General features: G+C 49.4%; 6 protein-coding genes across 6 annotated transcripts; 4 read left to right on the top strand and 2 right to left on the bottom strand.

Moving 5' to 3' along the window:
• Positions 1-1,060: 1,060 nt before the first annotated feature.
• TRIVIDRAFT_120953 (uncharacterized protein) lies at positions 1,061-1,683 on the top strand (the record flags this gene model as incomplete). Its single annotated transcript, XM_014104343.1, has 2 exons — positions 1,061-1,234; positions 1,309-1,683. Coding segments are annotated over 2 exons (549 nt in total), but the record flags the coding sequence as incomplete, so codon positions are not given.
• A 440-nt stretch (positions 1,684-2,123) lies between these two features.
• TRIVIDRAFT_85369 (uncharacterized protein) lies at positions 2,124-3,957 on the bottom strand (the record flags this gene model as incomplete). Its single annotated transcript, XM_014104342.1, has 3 exons — positions 2,124-2,795; positions 2,868-3,319; positions 3,439-3,957. 3 exons carry the CDS (start codon positions 3,700-3,702, stop codon positions 2,438-2,440), a joined length of 1,074 nt encoding a protein of 357 aa, XP_013959817.1.
• A 2,236-nt stretch (positions 3,958-6,193) lies between these two features.
• TRIVIDRAFT_19266 (uncharacterized protein) lies at positions 6,194-6,714 on the top strand (the record flags this gene model as incomplete). The annotated part of the gene is made up of 2 exons (XM_014103803.2): positions 6,194-6,443; positions 6,524-6,714. 2 exons carry the CDS (start codon positions 6,194-6,196, stop codon positions 6,712-6,714), a joined length of 441 nt encoding a protein of 146 aa, XP_013959278.1.
• A 391-nt stretch (positions 6,715-7,105) lies between these two features.
• TRIVIDRAFT_189377 (uncharacterized protein) lies at positions 7,106-8,123 on the bottom strand (the record flags this gene model as incomplete). The annotated part of the gene is made up of 2 exons (XM_014104341.1): positions 7,106-7,933; positions 7,989-8,123. The coding sequence occupies 2 exons, from the start codon at positions 8,121-8,123 to the stop codon at positions 7,106-7,108; spliced, it is 963 nt and encodes a 320-aa protein (XP_013959816.1).
• Positions 8,124-10,134: 2,011 nt separating this feature from the next.
• On the top strand, positions 10,135-11,406 carry TRIVIDRAFT_189376 (uncharacterized protein; the record flags this gene model as incomplete). The annotated part of the gene is made up of 4 exons (XM_014104340.1): positions 10,135-10,266; positions 10,344-10,705; positions 10,761-10,929; positions 10,999-11,406. The coding sequence occupies 4 exons, from the start codon at positions 10,135-10,137 to the stop codon at positions 11,404-11,406; spliced, it is 1,071 nt and encodes a 356-aa protein (XP_013959815.1).
• A 1,977-nt stretch (positions 11,407-13,383) lies between these two features.
• TRIVIDRAFT_31851 (glycosyltransferase family 32 protein) lies at positions 13,384-14,623 on the top strand (the record flags this gene model as incomplete). The annotated part of the gene is made up of 3 exons (XM_014104339.1): positions 13,384-13,791; positions 13,840-14,375; positions 14,452-14,623. The coding sequence occupies 3 exons, from the start codon at positions 13,384-13,386 to the stop codon at positions 14,621-14,623; spliced, it is 1,116 nt and encodes a 371-aa protein (XP_013959814.1).
• Between the last annotated feature and the right edge of the window lie 23 nt (positions 14,624-14,646).

Below are 14,646 nucleotides of genomic sequence, written 5' to 3'. Positions count from 1 at the left end.
TGAGTCCCATATGATGCGAATATTACAGTATGGTATTCACCGCTTGCGGAAGGATTGAGGTACCTACTGTAGCCAAAACAGCGGGCAGCTTGTCACTGGACTGGCGCCCCCAAAGCCCAAGCAATCGGTGAGTCGGCTCGCTGCAGTGCAGAGAAGAGAAGAGTCAATGGACGCAGTATGTGAGAGCCACAGCTCCACCATGGCAGCGCCGATTCACCACCAACAAGGGGCTGTGCTGCAGGCTGGGGGGGCTAAAAGGCTGCTACTCTTGCTACTGGTAGGGAAGAGCTGCTGGACAAGCTCGGAATGCCTCCCCCTTGGAACCCACTTTTGTTTCCCGGCTCCTCAACAGCTTTTGTCGCGAAGCCCCTCTTTCTGCTACAAGGCTACCTGTCCTTCTCAGCCAAGTTATACGTAAAAGTGCGGTAGCCGGCTATCGCCCAGACCCCAAAGCGCCCCCGCCCCGGAAACGGCCCACCGCCCGGCTCGACGGGTGCGTATTCGTAAAGCCAGGGTCCGCATCTCGAACTTTGTTGAGTTGAAGAGCTTCGCAAGCAATCTTGCTGTATCTTTCTCCGCTTAAACGCACTGCCGAACTACCTGCGGCATCCCGAACGGGGGTATGTACCAATTCAAGGGGTGGGAAACTCTACTGTTGCTGTATGCTGCTACTACTGGGTAAGTTCCGACGGATAGCTCGTAGCTCGTACTATTCACCTTTTGGGTCATGCCACCACCAGCTTTACTCTGGGCCTCTGCTCCTTTCTTCATCGCTGCACCGCTTGTTCTTGTTCCCGCCTCGTGCGTATAAGTAATAGCCGGCATCGCCAGTCCTGCCCCCTCCCTCTTGTAAAGCCTGACCTCTCTTCCTTTCTATTTCCCATCTCTTCCCAGTCTTGCTCTTCCATCTACAGCAGCGTCTCTTCCGTCGCAAGCGCATATCTTTCTGCCATTAAGTCCCGACTGGATTGTTGCGTGTGACTCTTTTTCAACATCCCATATTTCCACCGCTTCGACATCACATATACATAGACACATCCGTCCATTCAAAGCAATCATCATGTCTCGCATTACCGCTCCTGTTGCAAAACTTTCTCGCGCTCTCAGCTCTACCAGCGCTGCCCGCGCCGCAAACCCGCTGCTTGACGCTTCCTCTTACAATGCCGGCGCCGTGCTGATGCCAAAGTATGCCGAGCTGCTGCGCAACCGGAGAAGCACCATTGAGCTGTCCGAGGTAGGACACATCATCTCTTCTCCCTTGTGATCTCCAAAATGGTCAGCAGCGCTAACAATTCTGCCCATCTACAGTCCTCTCGAACCCTCACCACAACCCACCGCCCTACTCCTCAGCCCTCCATCGCCAACCGCGCAAAGCCTCTGATGCAGACCTTCTCCAGCTCTGCTTCATCCGCAACTCCCTCCGCCCACCTTGACGCCGCAATTCTGCCCGGCCTCGCCAGCCTCAGCTCATCATCCTCTTTCGCCGACGCCCTTCCTCGCATGCCTCTCCTCCCTGACAACTACTCCGCTGCGCATCCCGCCCCGGCTGCTGATATGCCAGTGTCCATTGCCAGCTCGTCCATTGTCGCTGTCAACCCCGAGAGAGTCGTTCCCGCGACCCCGTTGTCTTCATTAAGCGGTGTTCTGGACACTGTCGAGCTCAAGTTCGTGCATGAGGAGCCTGCTGCCGTCGTACAGGAGGAGAGCCAGGGCATGATCCGGGATCTGTGGAAGGGTATGGTTGATGATGTTTTCGGCTCAAATCAACCGATCCGCAAATCAAACTAAAACCAATCCGTCTTCTTATTTTTAAACCGTGTACAACTCTTTTTTCATGCTGCATTTTTCTTTTGCTTGTATGAATCTTTTCCTTTTTTTTTATGAGCTGTTGCTTCGTCATCATGAAGTCAGGCCACCCCCCAAAAAGGGCATTATGAAAGCCGTGGACAGAGTCCCCTCGTTATGAAACCGAGATATATAGGAAATTTTAATCAAACATCATTGCACCATTGTACTATCTAAACTACTTGTGTCGATTCGTCGTTGCCATTCTGTGATCGATCTTAATACGTTTGTTCTTCGTGTGCTAAACAGTCAATTCACCATCAAATCATCAACCAATGCAGCAAAAAACAAGGCCATATTTTCTTGACAAACTATCGGTGCCGACATCGAATACTCGACACCGTTGTGCTGACTCTCCGGGGGATAGTAGCGCCTATATATCATCATTGCGCACATAAAAAAAAAAACCTTTGTAGACAGGTATTGCCTTCTCATCCAGATAAACCCATCTTGTCCCCTTTCTCCATCAACTTGGCTTCATACGCATGATCTCTTTTCTCCACCACCCAGGATCGATCATGCGGCCCCCAACCCACCAACGTACCCATTATTATACACCGCCATCTCGTCATCGTCTTTCTGCCATCTCGTTTTACCTCTTCTTGGTTGAAGGCCTGGGCTTGCACTCATCGTTGTTAACGGGATGCAGCATGACCTTGATGGGGTAGTTTTGCGTGTTGTGCTGGAAGCCCTTGCTCCAGTCATAGCTAATGGCGTAGGCAAAGATGCTTCCAGTCTTGTTGAACGTCGTGGCGGTGATGCTACCACCAACATTGGGGTAGCCCTTGAGACGGTGTTTGGCATCCTTGTCCCAGAAGTGGAACGTGCCGTCCGATCCCGCCGTGCTAAAGGTGCCGTGAACCGGGTGGAAAGAAATATCATTGACGGCGTGCACGTTGACCACGTTATTAACAACCGGATCGCGATGACATTTGAATGAAAAGTTGGATCTGTGCCAAAGTCAGCAAGAAAGCCCCCTCCTGACAAATCAACTCAAAAATCAATGAAATGGGGCAACTTACGTAGAGTCTTTCTCCTCCACATATTGAATAGCGCAACGACCCTCGATGCTACCGATTGCGAAGCCCGTCGAGTCAGGGAAGCAACTGACGACTCTAGTCTGCCACTTAAGGGGGCTCTGAAGCGTCTTGTAGAACTTGGTGGGGTTTTTGAGGTCGACGACGTTGATGTATCGGTCAGCCGTGCCGATAACAAGCAGGTTCTGCTGTACGTCCATGGTGTATACCCGCTCCTGGCAAGCCAGAGTGGCTGCCGGTCCCTGCTGTCGGAGATCCCAGTACTTGACTGTTTTGTCCCACGAGCCAGAGACCACCATGGTGCCACTGCCGCTGTCGAAGAAGCGGACGCTCCGTACGGGCTGGTCGTGTGTTCCAATGACAATATCTTGCTGGGATGCCAGATCGCAGACCTTGACATTCTTGTCTGCACCGGCAGAAGCTACCTTGGTTCCATCCTATTTTGAAGCGTGCCGTTAGTATTTTACAGTTCGATTGCCCTGCTTCTCGCTCGCTCTCTGTTGTCCTGTCTCCTTCTCTTTTGTCCTTTGTTTCAATCGTCGTGTGCTCTGCTTACCTTTGAGAAATCGCAGCCCAAAACGGGCTGACTGTGCTCAAACGCGTGACGACCCTGGCTCTGACCATTCTGGGCGATTTCGTAGATGCGGACCTTGTTGTCCCAGCTGGAAATTGCAAGAAAGTCGGGTCCGTTGGCGGCTGGCGAGAAGACGAGATCCGAGATGCTGTCGGTCGGGGGGTCATTCAGCGCGACATCCTGCTTCAAGTCGCCCACCGTCGTCGACGCAGCGCTTGCCGCAGCAGAGCCAAAAAGGCTGGACATGATGCCGGATTTCTGATCAGGGCCGACAAGGTCCTAATCTCGATCGCTTCGCTCGGGTCGGATCCAAGTTTTTTTCTTCAGCGTTTTCCGGAACGCAATCGACGTCCTGGCGCGTAGCAGCGCGAGGTCCGTCTCGTGGATTCTTTCGCCTTCTTCCTCGCCTTTGATTATACAGGCTGAAGGCGTGGGAGGTGCTTCGTCGCCAATGTGCGCTGGCGGCGTCGCGCTCTTGGAGATTTTATAGACCAAAAGTTGCAGCTCCAGGCACGAAGGCAGCGACCTAGCATTTCTCAAGGCGACGCTCGGATTGGCTCTCAGCCCACAGGCAGGTGAAAGAGAAATCGATAGTTGCATAGCATCTTGTTGATGCATAAAGCCCACTACTGAGGCCCCACTAAAATCTACTACTAGAAAAAAAATTAGAGTTTGAGCAGAGAGTTTTTCTTTTCCTTCTCTTTTTCTCTTCATCCCCCTTTGCTCAACAAATCGCCATTCGAAGCTTACAAACGGAGATGCTGCTTGCCAGCGCCTCGTGAGATCACGGCTTTGGGAGAAAGTCCCCGGACGTCTCCTTTTCGGAGCATGCGGAAACGCGCCGCCATAGAAGCACTGCGGCTGACCTCCGCGCCTTGGCCCAGCTGAGGCATCTGCCCTGCCTGCTGCTAAATCCGTCTTTGCGAGACATTTGCCAACCCTGTTTCTGCGCCTCTGGCCCCCATGGATGAAGATATGAGTCCGAGCTGGATAGCTGTGGGAGCAGGGCCGCGTCGATGTCGACCAAGGGTGGATGGTAGGCGGACGTTTTGGTGTCTCGGCTGCGGTATCGGGTGCAGAGGATTTGTTGTCGAGGTCGATAGTTATGCGATTGCCCGGCGCAAGCTTGGTTACTCGATGGGGCCCATTCTTGATGCAAAGGGGGACCCGTCAATACCATGACGGCAATCCTTTTTTTTTAAACTCTGAGACTTCGTTGGAAGTCTTTTCTTTTTACTGGATGCCCTCATGGTGGAGATGGTCAGAAGCTCATATGATGATGACCAATATAGAGTCAAGCACCGAGTCAAGAAAATCTTGCCGTTGTGGATAAAAATATTTTCATGTCAACTGATCAGCTTCTGACACTCTACATTTGATGGGGGCATTCATTGGTTCAATGGTTTATTCATAGGTAGACAGATGGCTTATATCTTGGCCAAGCGGCCTTGGGTATTGTGACTTTCCTTACAGAGTACACAGCACTCTTATTGGCATTGCCAAGGTAGACAGAAAGACGCCTAGTAAGTGTGGCTTTGAGCCATGACAGTAAAGTCGTACTATTGGACAGCGCCAAGAACCAATGGCTCGAGTACGAGTATTCGGTAGAGCGCCGAGCACCTCCCTGTCGCCATCCATCAGCTCTCACAAAACTGCCACGAGACGACAGGCCGAACGAGATGGGAAAAATCTTCAATAGTAGATGCTGCGGCCAAGCCACTCAGGCAATCAGGCTAGCACCAAGACGCAACGGCCGTCAAATGGACGATCCGCTCGAAATTACAACCTCTTGGCGCCGTCTTCCCCTAACTAACGCGGGCTAAGGTGTGACAGAAATGCCAGAAGCTTGCCGGAAGGGGCTACGGATTGTAGATCGGGTCAGCTTTTGGAGCTGTTTGCTTTAATATTAACCGGCCTGTGGCTGGCATGGTGTTGGTGTTAGTGCCTGGTTTGGCATCCAGCATCCTACTTGCTACTGTCCGGAAAATGACTCTGGAGCAGAAACCCTGTCGCTCAACTCAACAGTCCATCAAATCACTGTGTTGCTTCTTCCCTCGAGACTCGTAGCATCAACATGCCATCTGCCAGTCCAACCAACACGGCTTTTTCCCCTCACTTAAAATAAAGGCAGCAAATCACCTCCCGTGCCCACCCTCCACGCTGAAATCCTTCCAGCTTCCACCAAGGACGCCACATGCAACCCAAACGCACACAAGCAACGGTGCCTGAATCTTGTCAAACCCCCTAGCTCTTTTTTCCTTCTGGCCCCCCTAGTCAGTCACTGTCCAACCCTTCTCCTGGTAGTGGGTTTCACTTCGCCTTCCCTGGCCCTGTTTTTTTTCTCGCGGTTAAAATGGCTACATGCGCGGGAATATTGGTTGCTTGACGGCTCTAGCTCAGTTTTGTTCGCCTAGGACTGTGATGGGCAGCGAACTAAAATCCTCAGCTTAAGCTTGGAACGGTGTTAGTATGGCCCCCCCCCTTGTTTGCGTTGGGGGTAACATCGCGCATCGTGAGTGGCAGACCGGGTCGAGCAAGTATGGGGGAGAGAGAGAGCGCGATGAATTCGTCCTGGGGTTGGGACCCTTCCTTTGGCGAGCTTCTGTGTGATGTATACTGTGCGATCCCATAACAGGTTCACATCTCGCGTCCCCGGACAGCCTCTCCTCTCCTCTCCTTGTTCCATTGTGAAGCGAGTCTTTCCAACTGTTGTCTTCCGGACTAGACCACGATCAAGATGAAAGCCCTCGTCCATCTCCTCGTCTTCTTCTTCGCAGCCCTTGTGGCTAGCACGTCGTCCGCCCCCAACATCACCAGTCTCCTCGATAGCCTGCCCCCTTGTTCCATCAACTGCATTGTCGATGGTGTCGCCAAAGATGGCTGCAATCTCAGCGACCTCTCTTGCGGATGCTCCAAGATCAATGAGCTCACGAAAATCGTGTCGCCCTGCCTTGCCAAAGCAAACTGCACGCTGCAGGATATGACTGGTATGATTTCCCCCCCTTGATCACTCTGCAATATCGCTGCATCAGATTTTCCTAACAATTGGTTTGTCATAATAAAACAGAAGCCGCGTCCACGGTCGTCCAATTCTGCCAATCTGCCGGTCTTCTCGTCAACGAGACATCGAGTGATGCCGCTTCCAAAACAGGGGCAGCACCAGCAGCCACAACCACCTCGGGTGCCGGCCGGTTCTCGGATGAAGTCGGATTGGCATGTGCTGCCATTGGCGTATTGATGATGGTGGTGGTATTGTAAGCGGAGAGCCGCTGTGGTTTTAATCTAAATGGGTTAGGGACGGAAATGGGAAGGGCAACTCGAACGCTCGGATTAAAAGGACGCTCTTCAGGTAGAGCCATGCATTTGCTCAGCACATGTATTGTACAACAATTGGCGACTGTTTTTATGACAAGACTTGGCGTGTAACAGAACAGCTAAGCTGGAAACATATCTTATCATTCCGGGTTCTAGTAACAGCTGAAGAGCAGTTCTAGTCTAGTGTATCGTGTCATTATATCATCAAGCATCTTTTCCCTCAAGTTTTCCCCAAACGCACAAGGCTGTATCAAGGTCTAAACATTAAAAGAAGAAAAGGGGACCAAAAGGATTAAGGAGTCGCGGGTATAGGTTGGTGTCTTTAAGGGAGATATTAGCCAGGTCCGAATCGGGCCAGAGCACCAAAGTTGCCGCCGTCAAACGTATCATGGAGTCCATCCAGGGCGTGGAACTGCCCAGCCAGCTTCATGCCTTCGCGGCGCTGAGCCTCGACTCGACGCCAGTCCCACTCGCCCTCAGCTGCCAGGTTCACATCGCTAAGGTCTGCCGCCTCGTCGCCCACTTGATTCTCACCAGTCTGCCATCCGCCAGGTCGTGGAGGTAGCAAGCCGGCCTCTCTAAGCACGATGGCAGGGTGAACGGTCAAGCGTCCGACCTTGAAGACGTATTTGCTCATGGCGGTGGCATGAATCTTCTTCTCCCAGCCGCTGGTAGCATCTTTGTGGTCTCTGGTCCGGATGCGGCGGAAATGCGGATCCAGCCACTCGGTAGGTCTGGCAACGCCCTTGGGCATAAAGTAGCTGACAATGTAGAGCCACTTGCGGTCCCAGGCAGCTACGCGACTCCAAATCTCGTATGACTGATATGGTGAAATCTCTTTCTTGAAGGTGCACATGACGGAGCCAAGAGCAATGGCAAAGTTGCCCTTGACAGGCTTACCAGTGCGCGGGTCAATAACAAGCCTTGTCTTCTGGTTGTTGGACATGCTGCGGATGGAGTCCCGCAGGAGGTAGGCACACAGGTGTGTTCGTGAGATGTCGAGGTCGGCGAAGTAGGTTGAGTTTGATTTGTGGAGGTTGTAATCGATCTCCAGCAGCGCTGCTTTGGTATCGGAGATCATAGGCTTGAAAAGGGCACGGGGGCCGAGTTTTTGTGATTTGCGGAACACCATGTGGTAGAGCATGGCATAGAAGATGCGATACTATCAATTGAGCTCGGTCAGTCATGATCCAGTCTCGGCAAGGAGAGTCACATACAGTCCACGCAAGTGGAAGCGTCTTCCAGTTGAAGACGATGAAGAGCAGGAGCAGCACCCGCGATGTCCGGCCTGGGCCCGTCAGAAACGACTGCACCAGCGCAGGCCAGTTGATGCGCCAGGCGGCATAACCCATCGATCCGACGGCCACAGAGATGATGGGGATGGTCAGGGCGAACCCGCCGATCCTGGTGGACGACATGGCTCGCTCGTGCTGTCGTCCACGCATCTCCCCTTTGTGAATCTGGATTTGGTGGCCCTTGGCTGAGGCGCGCACAGCAGGATCGCGATGTCACTCAGATGCCGAAAGGCGGTGCGGGACACTGGCTATCGAACGCAGCTGCAGTTGCTCTAACAGTGCATCCAGCAGCGATTTCAAAATCCCTCAAGCGCGCAGGCGATACTGTAAACAGATTCCGTTCCCGTCCGTCTCAACAATCGACGTGAATTTAGTGTCGCGCGTGGCTGGAATGCGACAGAGAGGCGCATGCACAAACGGGAGCTGCGATCTGTATAGGCGAAAATCCAGGAACCGAGCCTTTTTGAATGCAGGGGTTTGGCGCGGGCTTTTCGCTCGGCTCGGGTCCCGTTAGTTTTTTTTTTCTCGGTCAGCAGTGGCCACGAGCCGAGGTTCGCGTGAGGGATGAGATTTTGGGGCTGATAAGACGAAAAAGCATAATAGATAAGTATGTATATATGTATGATGACGTGGTTTGAATGTGAGGGGATGGAGATGAATAAATAAATAAATAAATAAATAAGAAAAGGGGAATAGAAGAAAAATGATTACCAGAAAAAGGGTTTTCGCTACTATTGGGAACCTGAAGGAATACAATCAGTTAATTGTCTGGTGCCTGCATGTTCCCTCATGCGACCCATCCCCGCCTGTGAAACTGCATGATGCAAAGCTCCCTGCCAGTAGCCGATCGCTGAGATGCGCAACTGCGTCAGCAAAAGAGGGGCCTGGAGCTTGGGTAACTGGCAGGCTGCATAATATCATAATATCCGTCAATCGGTATCAAGGCTGTAGGCTGGGCATTGATTAGCTGCGGATGCTTGCTTTGCTTTGGGCACGCATCGCCCAACAGAACCAGCAGGCGCATTAACCTCCCCTTTTCTCGCATCACGCCCCCTTTTCTTCAGGCTATTTGTTGAGCACTACGGAGTAGAGGCCAGGTTGTTTATACCAAATCCCTTGATGTTCTCCCTTCGCATAAAGGGCTGCCAGCGAAGCCCTCCTTTCCACGGCTGGCGAGTAAGCGGATGCCATGTGTATCCACTACGGCACGTCTACATCCCAAGCTTCATGTTGACTGGAGTTGATGAGCGATAAGCAGACTAAGAGCGGCTAATTGTATTGTTTTCTATTCTATCATGCGGATGCCAAGTGCCAAGAGAATCGACTTTGTAGATAATGTAGTTATCGATATGGTAGGGCTGTTGTGTCGACTCCTCCCAAGACCATCCCGTTGCATCCGCTCACATCAAGTGTCGCTCCATGGAGCAGAACATCCGCATAAAATAGCACGTGAAAAAGACAGGCATCTATTATATCTCGGCAAGAGACAAACAACCCCTCATACCAGCCAGAATAGTCAAGTCCGGGATGCCGAGAGGAGCATCGCCCAGCCATTTAGTCCCGGCGATATCGGGTCCGCAGTTTCGGACCCGGACTTGCTTTCACGGCGCCTGCTCCGTTCCTACTTACAGGCACGGTGGATCTCTCTCAGATCTCACTTGGCACACTGAGGGGCTTTGAACAGCTTTTCATCAAGACAGTGATTAGCACAGTGTTGAAGGATTCACGTTTATGTTTTGGCTATTAAACCTTACTAGACCCTTCGCGCCACCGCTAACCTATACCCGAGAACGAACTTTGTCATCCAACAGTTTAAGCTGTCGAATGACCATCCATTAACCCAGGATGTTGGTTCAAAGGGTTATAGCCACAGGGGACAGTAACTATATTTATGCTCAACACTGCTTAAGTGACCACGAATGTCTCCCGTTGGAGAAGTAATATACATTATATAATCTGAGGAACAGTCATTTGTCTCCTCCAGTATACATAAAAGGACCTAATAGACCATACTTCGTCACAGAATCATCATAATCCATCCGGTCCAGAGTGAATCTCACGACTCATAATGGTCTCCAATTTCATCACCCCAAAAGAGCCCCAAGCAGACCTCAAGCTTGTTGATCTCACAGACAACCGTACAAATGAAGAGATCCTTGAGTCGCTTACCATGCATGCCCCAGTCATCTCAGAAAAGAATGTCTAGTCATACTGGCACGCTAGCACGCCAGCATAAAAGCCAAGACCCAGTGGTGCCAGCACAACGTTATTAACTAGGTGCGTATTCTTGGCTCCGAATGGACTGTTTGTGTCTTGGATATTGTTCCCAATTCGCCAAACCATGCTCTGAACCCCGTCTCTGCCGATCTTCTTCCAGAGGCATTTGTAAAAGGAAATATGAATGGGCCGTACACAGGGCCCCATTCTGCCGATTTTCTTCGTGGCGCTCTTCTTTACACTCATGGAGGGGTGAACATGGACGTGGGTTGCCTCTTGATTAGACACCTGGATCGACTTTGTTGGAATGAGCTTGAGGATTCAAATTCACCATACGAAGTAGCCGTGCCAATCATGTATTGCCAAACCATAGCAAATCATGTTGTGGCAGCTCGCAAGAGAAACCCGTTCATCCAGCGATGGTAAGTTGTCCAAACAGTATAACTGGCTAAACATATGTCTTATGTCTTATTACAGGCATCAACTCTTCACACACCTTTGGAAAGATCGCAATGGCCACGAGGGCATCTCGGAAGATCCTCTCATCGCATTTGCAAAAGAAATTGGGGCTGAACAGGCTTCTGAAGCCAAGTTTATCTGGGATTTTAAAGTCTCACCACTCACTGTCATGGAATACATCGCTCAAGTCATCTGCTGGCAGCCCCTTTGCATGCTCGAAGATGCTGGTGATAGATATAGTTGCTCCGACTACTAGCAAACGCACATCTTCTGTCGGGATGTCCTCACTGAGAACTGGGGTGGTGAAATGACAGTAGGCTTTGAAGGAACGGGTCAGAAAATGTACGCCCTGCTTTCACTGAAGCGTGATATTGACCCGAAGTCCGCAGAGTATAAGAGAGCATCTGACTTAGTGTGGAGACTGTTGACTACATCTAGCATGCAAAAAATTACTCATGGTAAGAATTTAACGCATTCTGTACATCTTGGGATGCTGTGGGATGACAATTCAGGCAAGGATTGCGAAGAGGGGACTTTTGCAGAGTTACTGAGATACGGAACTATGAGGTTTAGACAGACGAGGGAGAAGATTATGTGCAAAGAGGCAGCCAAAGCAAGGCTACTGTTAAAGAAGGGGGTTCTTGAGCCATGGAAGATGAACTAATAAGAAGCACTTATGAAGAATGAGTGTAGTGGCATAAAAGTACATAAATACAGACAAGACGTGAATGAAATATCAGATAAATCGTAGAGCAATCTTAAATATCATTTCATTTCTTTTGCTCTCAATTCTGACATGGAAGTGGTTTGCCAAAATAACAACGTATATCACTGATTCCGCAGTGCCTCATTAGTTCACTTTCTAGGAGTGTTGACCACGCTCGTAATTGCTTCTACCCAAGGATCTGAATATGATCTGGGGGATTGCTAGGGTCCCACATACCCCACAACAGATTCATTCATCTTTATGAGATCTCGGATAAAGCTAAGAGTTAGCTCCCTATGATTTAGAGATTCTATGTTTCCACCTTTACTTAGTTTTCTAAAGGAGTCGTAGTGTCAATCCGGAGTGTTTTCTCCGGTTGCTCAGTCGGTGTGTGGTAAGCTTCTCTTTAAACATACTGTACATGTCCCTACCGTTGTTGATTTCTAAAAGATGTTTAGTAATCGCCTTGTGTAGATATTTAATAATCTCCTTGTAAAGATGTTTATGGGGAGTCGAGGAACCGATCAACTTTATCTAATGCAGTCAATATCTACTACCCAAGTTATACCAACCTACATGAATACCTAAGATGCAATGAGTATATCTATCTCAGGGCTGATATGACAGAGACAAGTCACAGATATATATAATACGCCGGCGGAAAATTCACTGAGTGGCAGGAAAAATATCTTATCAAACCATGACCTGGTTATGGGGGGAGGTGAGCTTTAAATTTAGCTATACACGTAAGTCTAGCGCGTAATTCGGCAAAGCAGATCCACCCGCATCCACTGCAAGCCGGGAAAATAAGTAAGACGCGCGTCCCGTAAGGCAGGTAGCCTAAGAAGCAAAGTCTTCCAACAAGGGTAAATAGCTTCAATCTATTAGACGATGGCTTAGATACTGTAGCTACTGACTTGAGAGGTTGGAGCAACATATGTTCTCACTGCCTGGGTAAGGAGGCATTTTTGTATGCGATCAACAGTAAGAAAACAAATAAGTTAAAACGGGGCCGTTAAACTGACGCTAATCATTGTGGCTTGAGATAACAATATAAAAGAAGCCTTTGTGGTTCTCTTTTGAAAAGGTCGGGAATAAACATGTGTGTGTTAGCTGAGGTCTTAAGATAGTAGCAATTGTACTCCCTTAGCCTTCATTACCCTTCTCTTAAATGCCGAGTCTGCTATTGAATAGATACCGACAACATTAAAATAAGCATACTCCTCACAACTCAGATGTGCATGTACTATTTGTAGATTCATTACGTATTTGTACTAAAATTTCAATGTAAACCTCAAAGCACTTATACAACACTACACGTGTGCCCTATTTTTAAAAAAAATTTAGGCGGGTACCACAGCCGCGAAGCGTACGTGGACTTCGAGATGGCAGGGACTCAAGGTTGTTGGGTCCACTTCGAGAGTTTCGGCAATCTAGCCTTTACTGTGTTGGTTAATATGTCTGATTTCGGTATTTATTGCTGAAAAGGAGCAACTGACCTAACTACTACATATTTGTCTTCTTCGATCTGGGACACTTGTTTTCTATCTCCGTTGTCTCATTCATCCATCTCAACCACAAAACGGGAGGCGAAAACTCCCGCTGCCATGGCTTTCCTCCCCAAGCCTCTTTCAATACCACTTTCAATAAGTGTTCAACCGCGACGACTGAGGGCTAAACCACGAACATTATTCTTATCCGCCATAATACTCTTCGCATCTATATGGACACTTTTAGCCTTGAGGCCTATTCCTCCTCAGGATCGGGTTGTGGACGAGAATCAACTACGAAGCAAATACCCTTTGGTATATAGACATATTCACAGCTTCGACAAGGGCAAAGGAGGAGGTAATGCGAGCCTACTGTTGGCACCTGAGGCTTTCCAAATCCTTAGGCGTTAACTTCATATATTAACAAGGGGATGAAACTAACAAAATGTTTTCAGCATGGTATATTCCTCCAGAATGGATTGACGAGAACCAACCACCACCAAAGACTATTATTCAGGCAGCCCAGTTAGCTTCAAAAGCGGCCAAGTCGAATCCCGAGCGACGCGTTCCATTCTCAAATATCCCCCTTTTGATTCATCAAAAATGGGATACTACTCGACTAAACGGCACAAAGGATATGATTGTTTCTTATATCGAAGACTGGCTGGTGGCTTCCATCTCACCTCCTACTGGATCGAGTCGCATGGCATATTTTCTTTGGGACAACGAAGGCATTTCGGCATTAGTCAAGGAGTATGAGAAGGACTTGACGGCTGATTTTACCGAAGTATTCTCCCCGGTGGAGAAAGTTGACATTTTCCGGGTTATAGCTTGTAAATGGTTTGGAGGCATTGTAAGTTCTTGAATCCAACAACAACGTGTTTCTTGCTAATGGAATTAGTATGGCGATGTCGACACAAAACCACTTCAACACCCTTCCAAGTGGCTTGATTCGGCCGACATTTCCGAATGGACTGATGAGATGACTGGGAAAAGCTATGGCTTGGATAGTACCGCATTAACGCGTGTGAGCCAAAGCCTAAACGAGTCTCAGCCAGTTAATGCTATTTGGGGGATTGAATGCGATGCGAATCCGAATACAAATGATCACTGGCGCTGGGCGTACACGTATCCCCTTCAACTTACAAACTGGGCATTTGCGTCCGCCCCAAACCAGCCTATACTCCAACATTACTTGGATCTTATACCGGATAAGGCTGCGGAAGCCAGAAATAAAGCTTCGCAGTCGGGCGTCAGTGTTTCTGACTTGCATTATGACCCAGTCACACGCACCGGACCGGTAGCTGTTACAGATGCTACCAGCTGGTGGTTAGAAGAGCACGATGGCTTGCGATGGAATGCACTGACAGGCCGAGAAGACGGTGGGAAGCCGAAGCTAGTTGGTGATGTCATAATTCTTCCTATAACCGGATTTAGGTATGGAATTTTCTCCTTTTCCCTCTTGCTGCCTACTACTATGTTCCAGTTATTTACTAACATATCTTTACCTTAGTCCAACACAAGAGAAACACAGCAGAATGGGTGAAAAGCCTTGGGACGATCCGGAGGCCAGACTTGCCCATGTAGCTATGGGTTCATGGCGTCACACAAATCTTATAGTAGAATATGGTAAATTTTGCCGCACTTTTTTCGGCATGTGTAAGGATTGGCAAAAGATGTGGTAATGGCGTTATGGCAATGGGATGAC

This window comes from Trichoderma virens (genome assembly GCF_000170995.1).
Source record: "Trichoderma virens Gv29-8 chromosome Unknown TRIVIscaffold_3, whole genome shotgun sequence".
Classification (NCBI taxonomy): Eukaryota; Fungi; Ascomycota; class Sordariomycetes; order Hypocreales; family Hypocreaceae; genus Trichoderma; species Trichoderma virens.
This window is presented reverse-complemented; position numbering and strand designations above follow the sequence as displayed.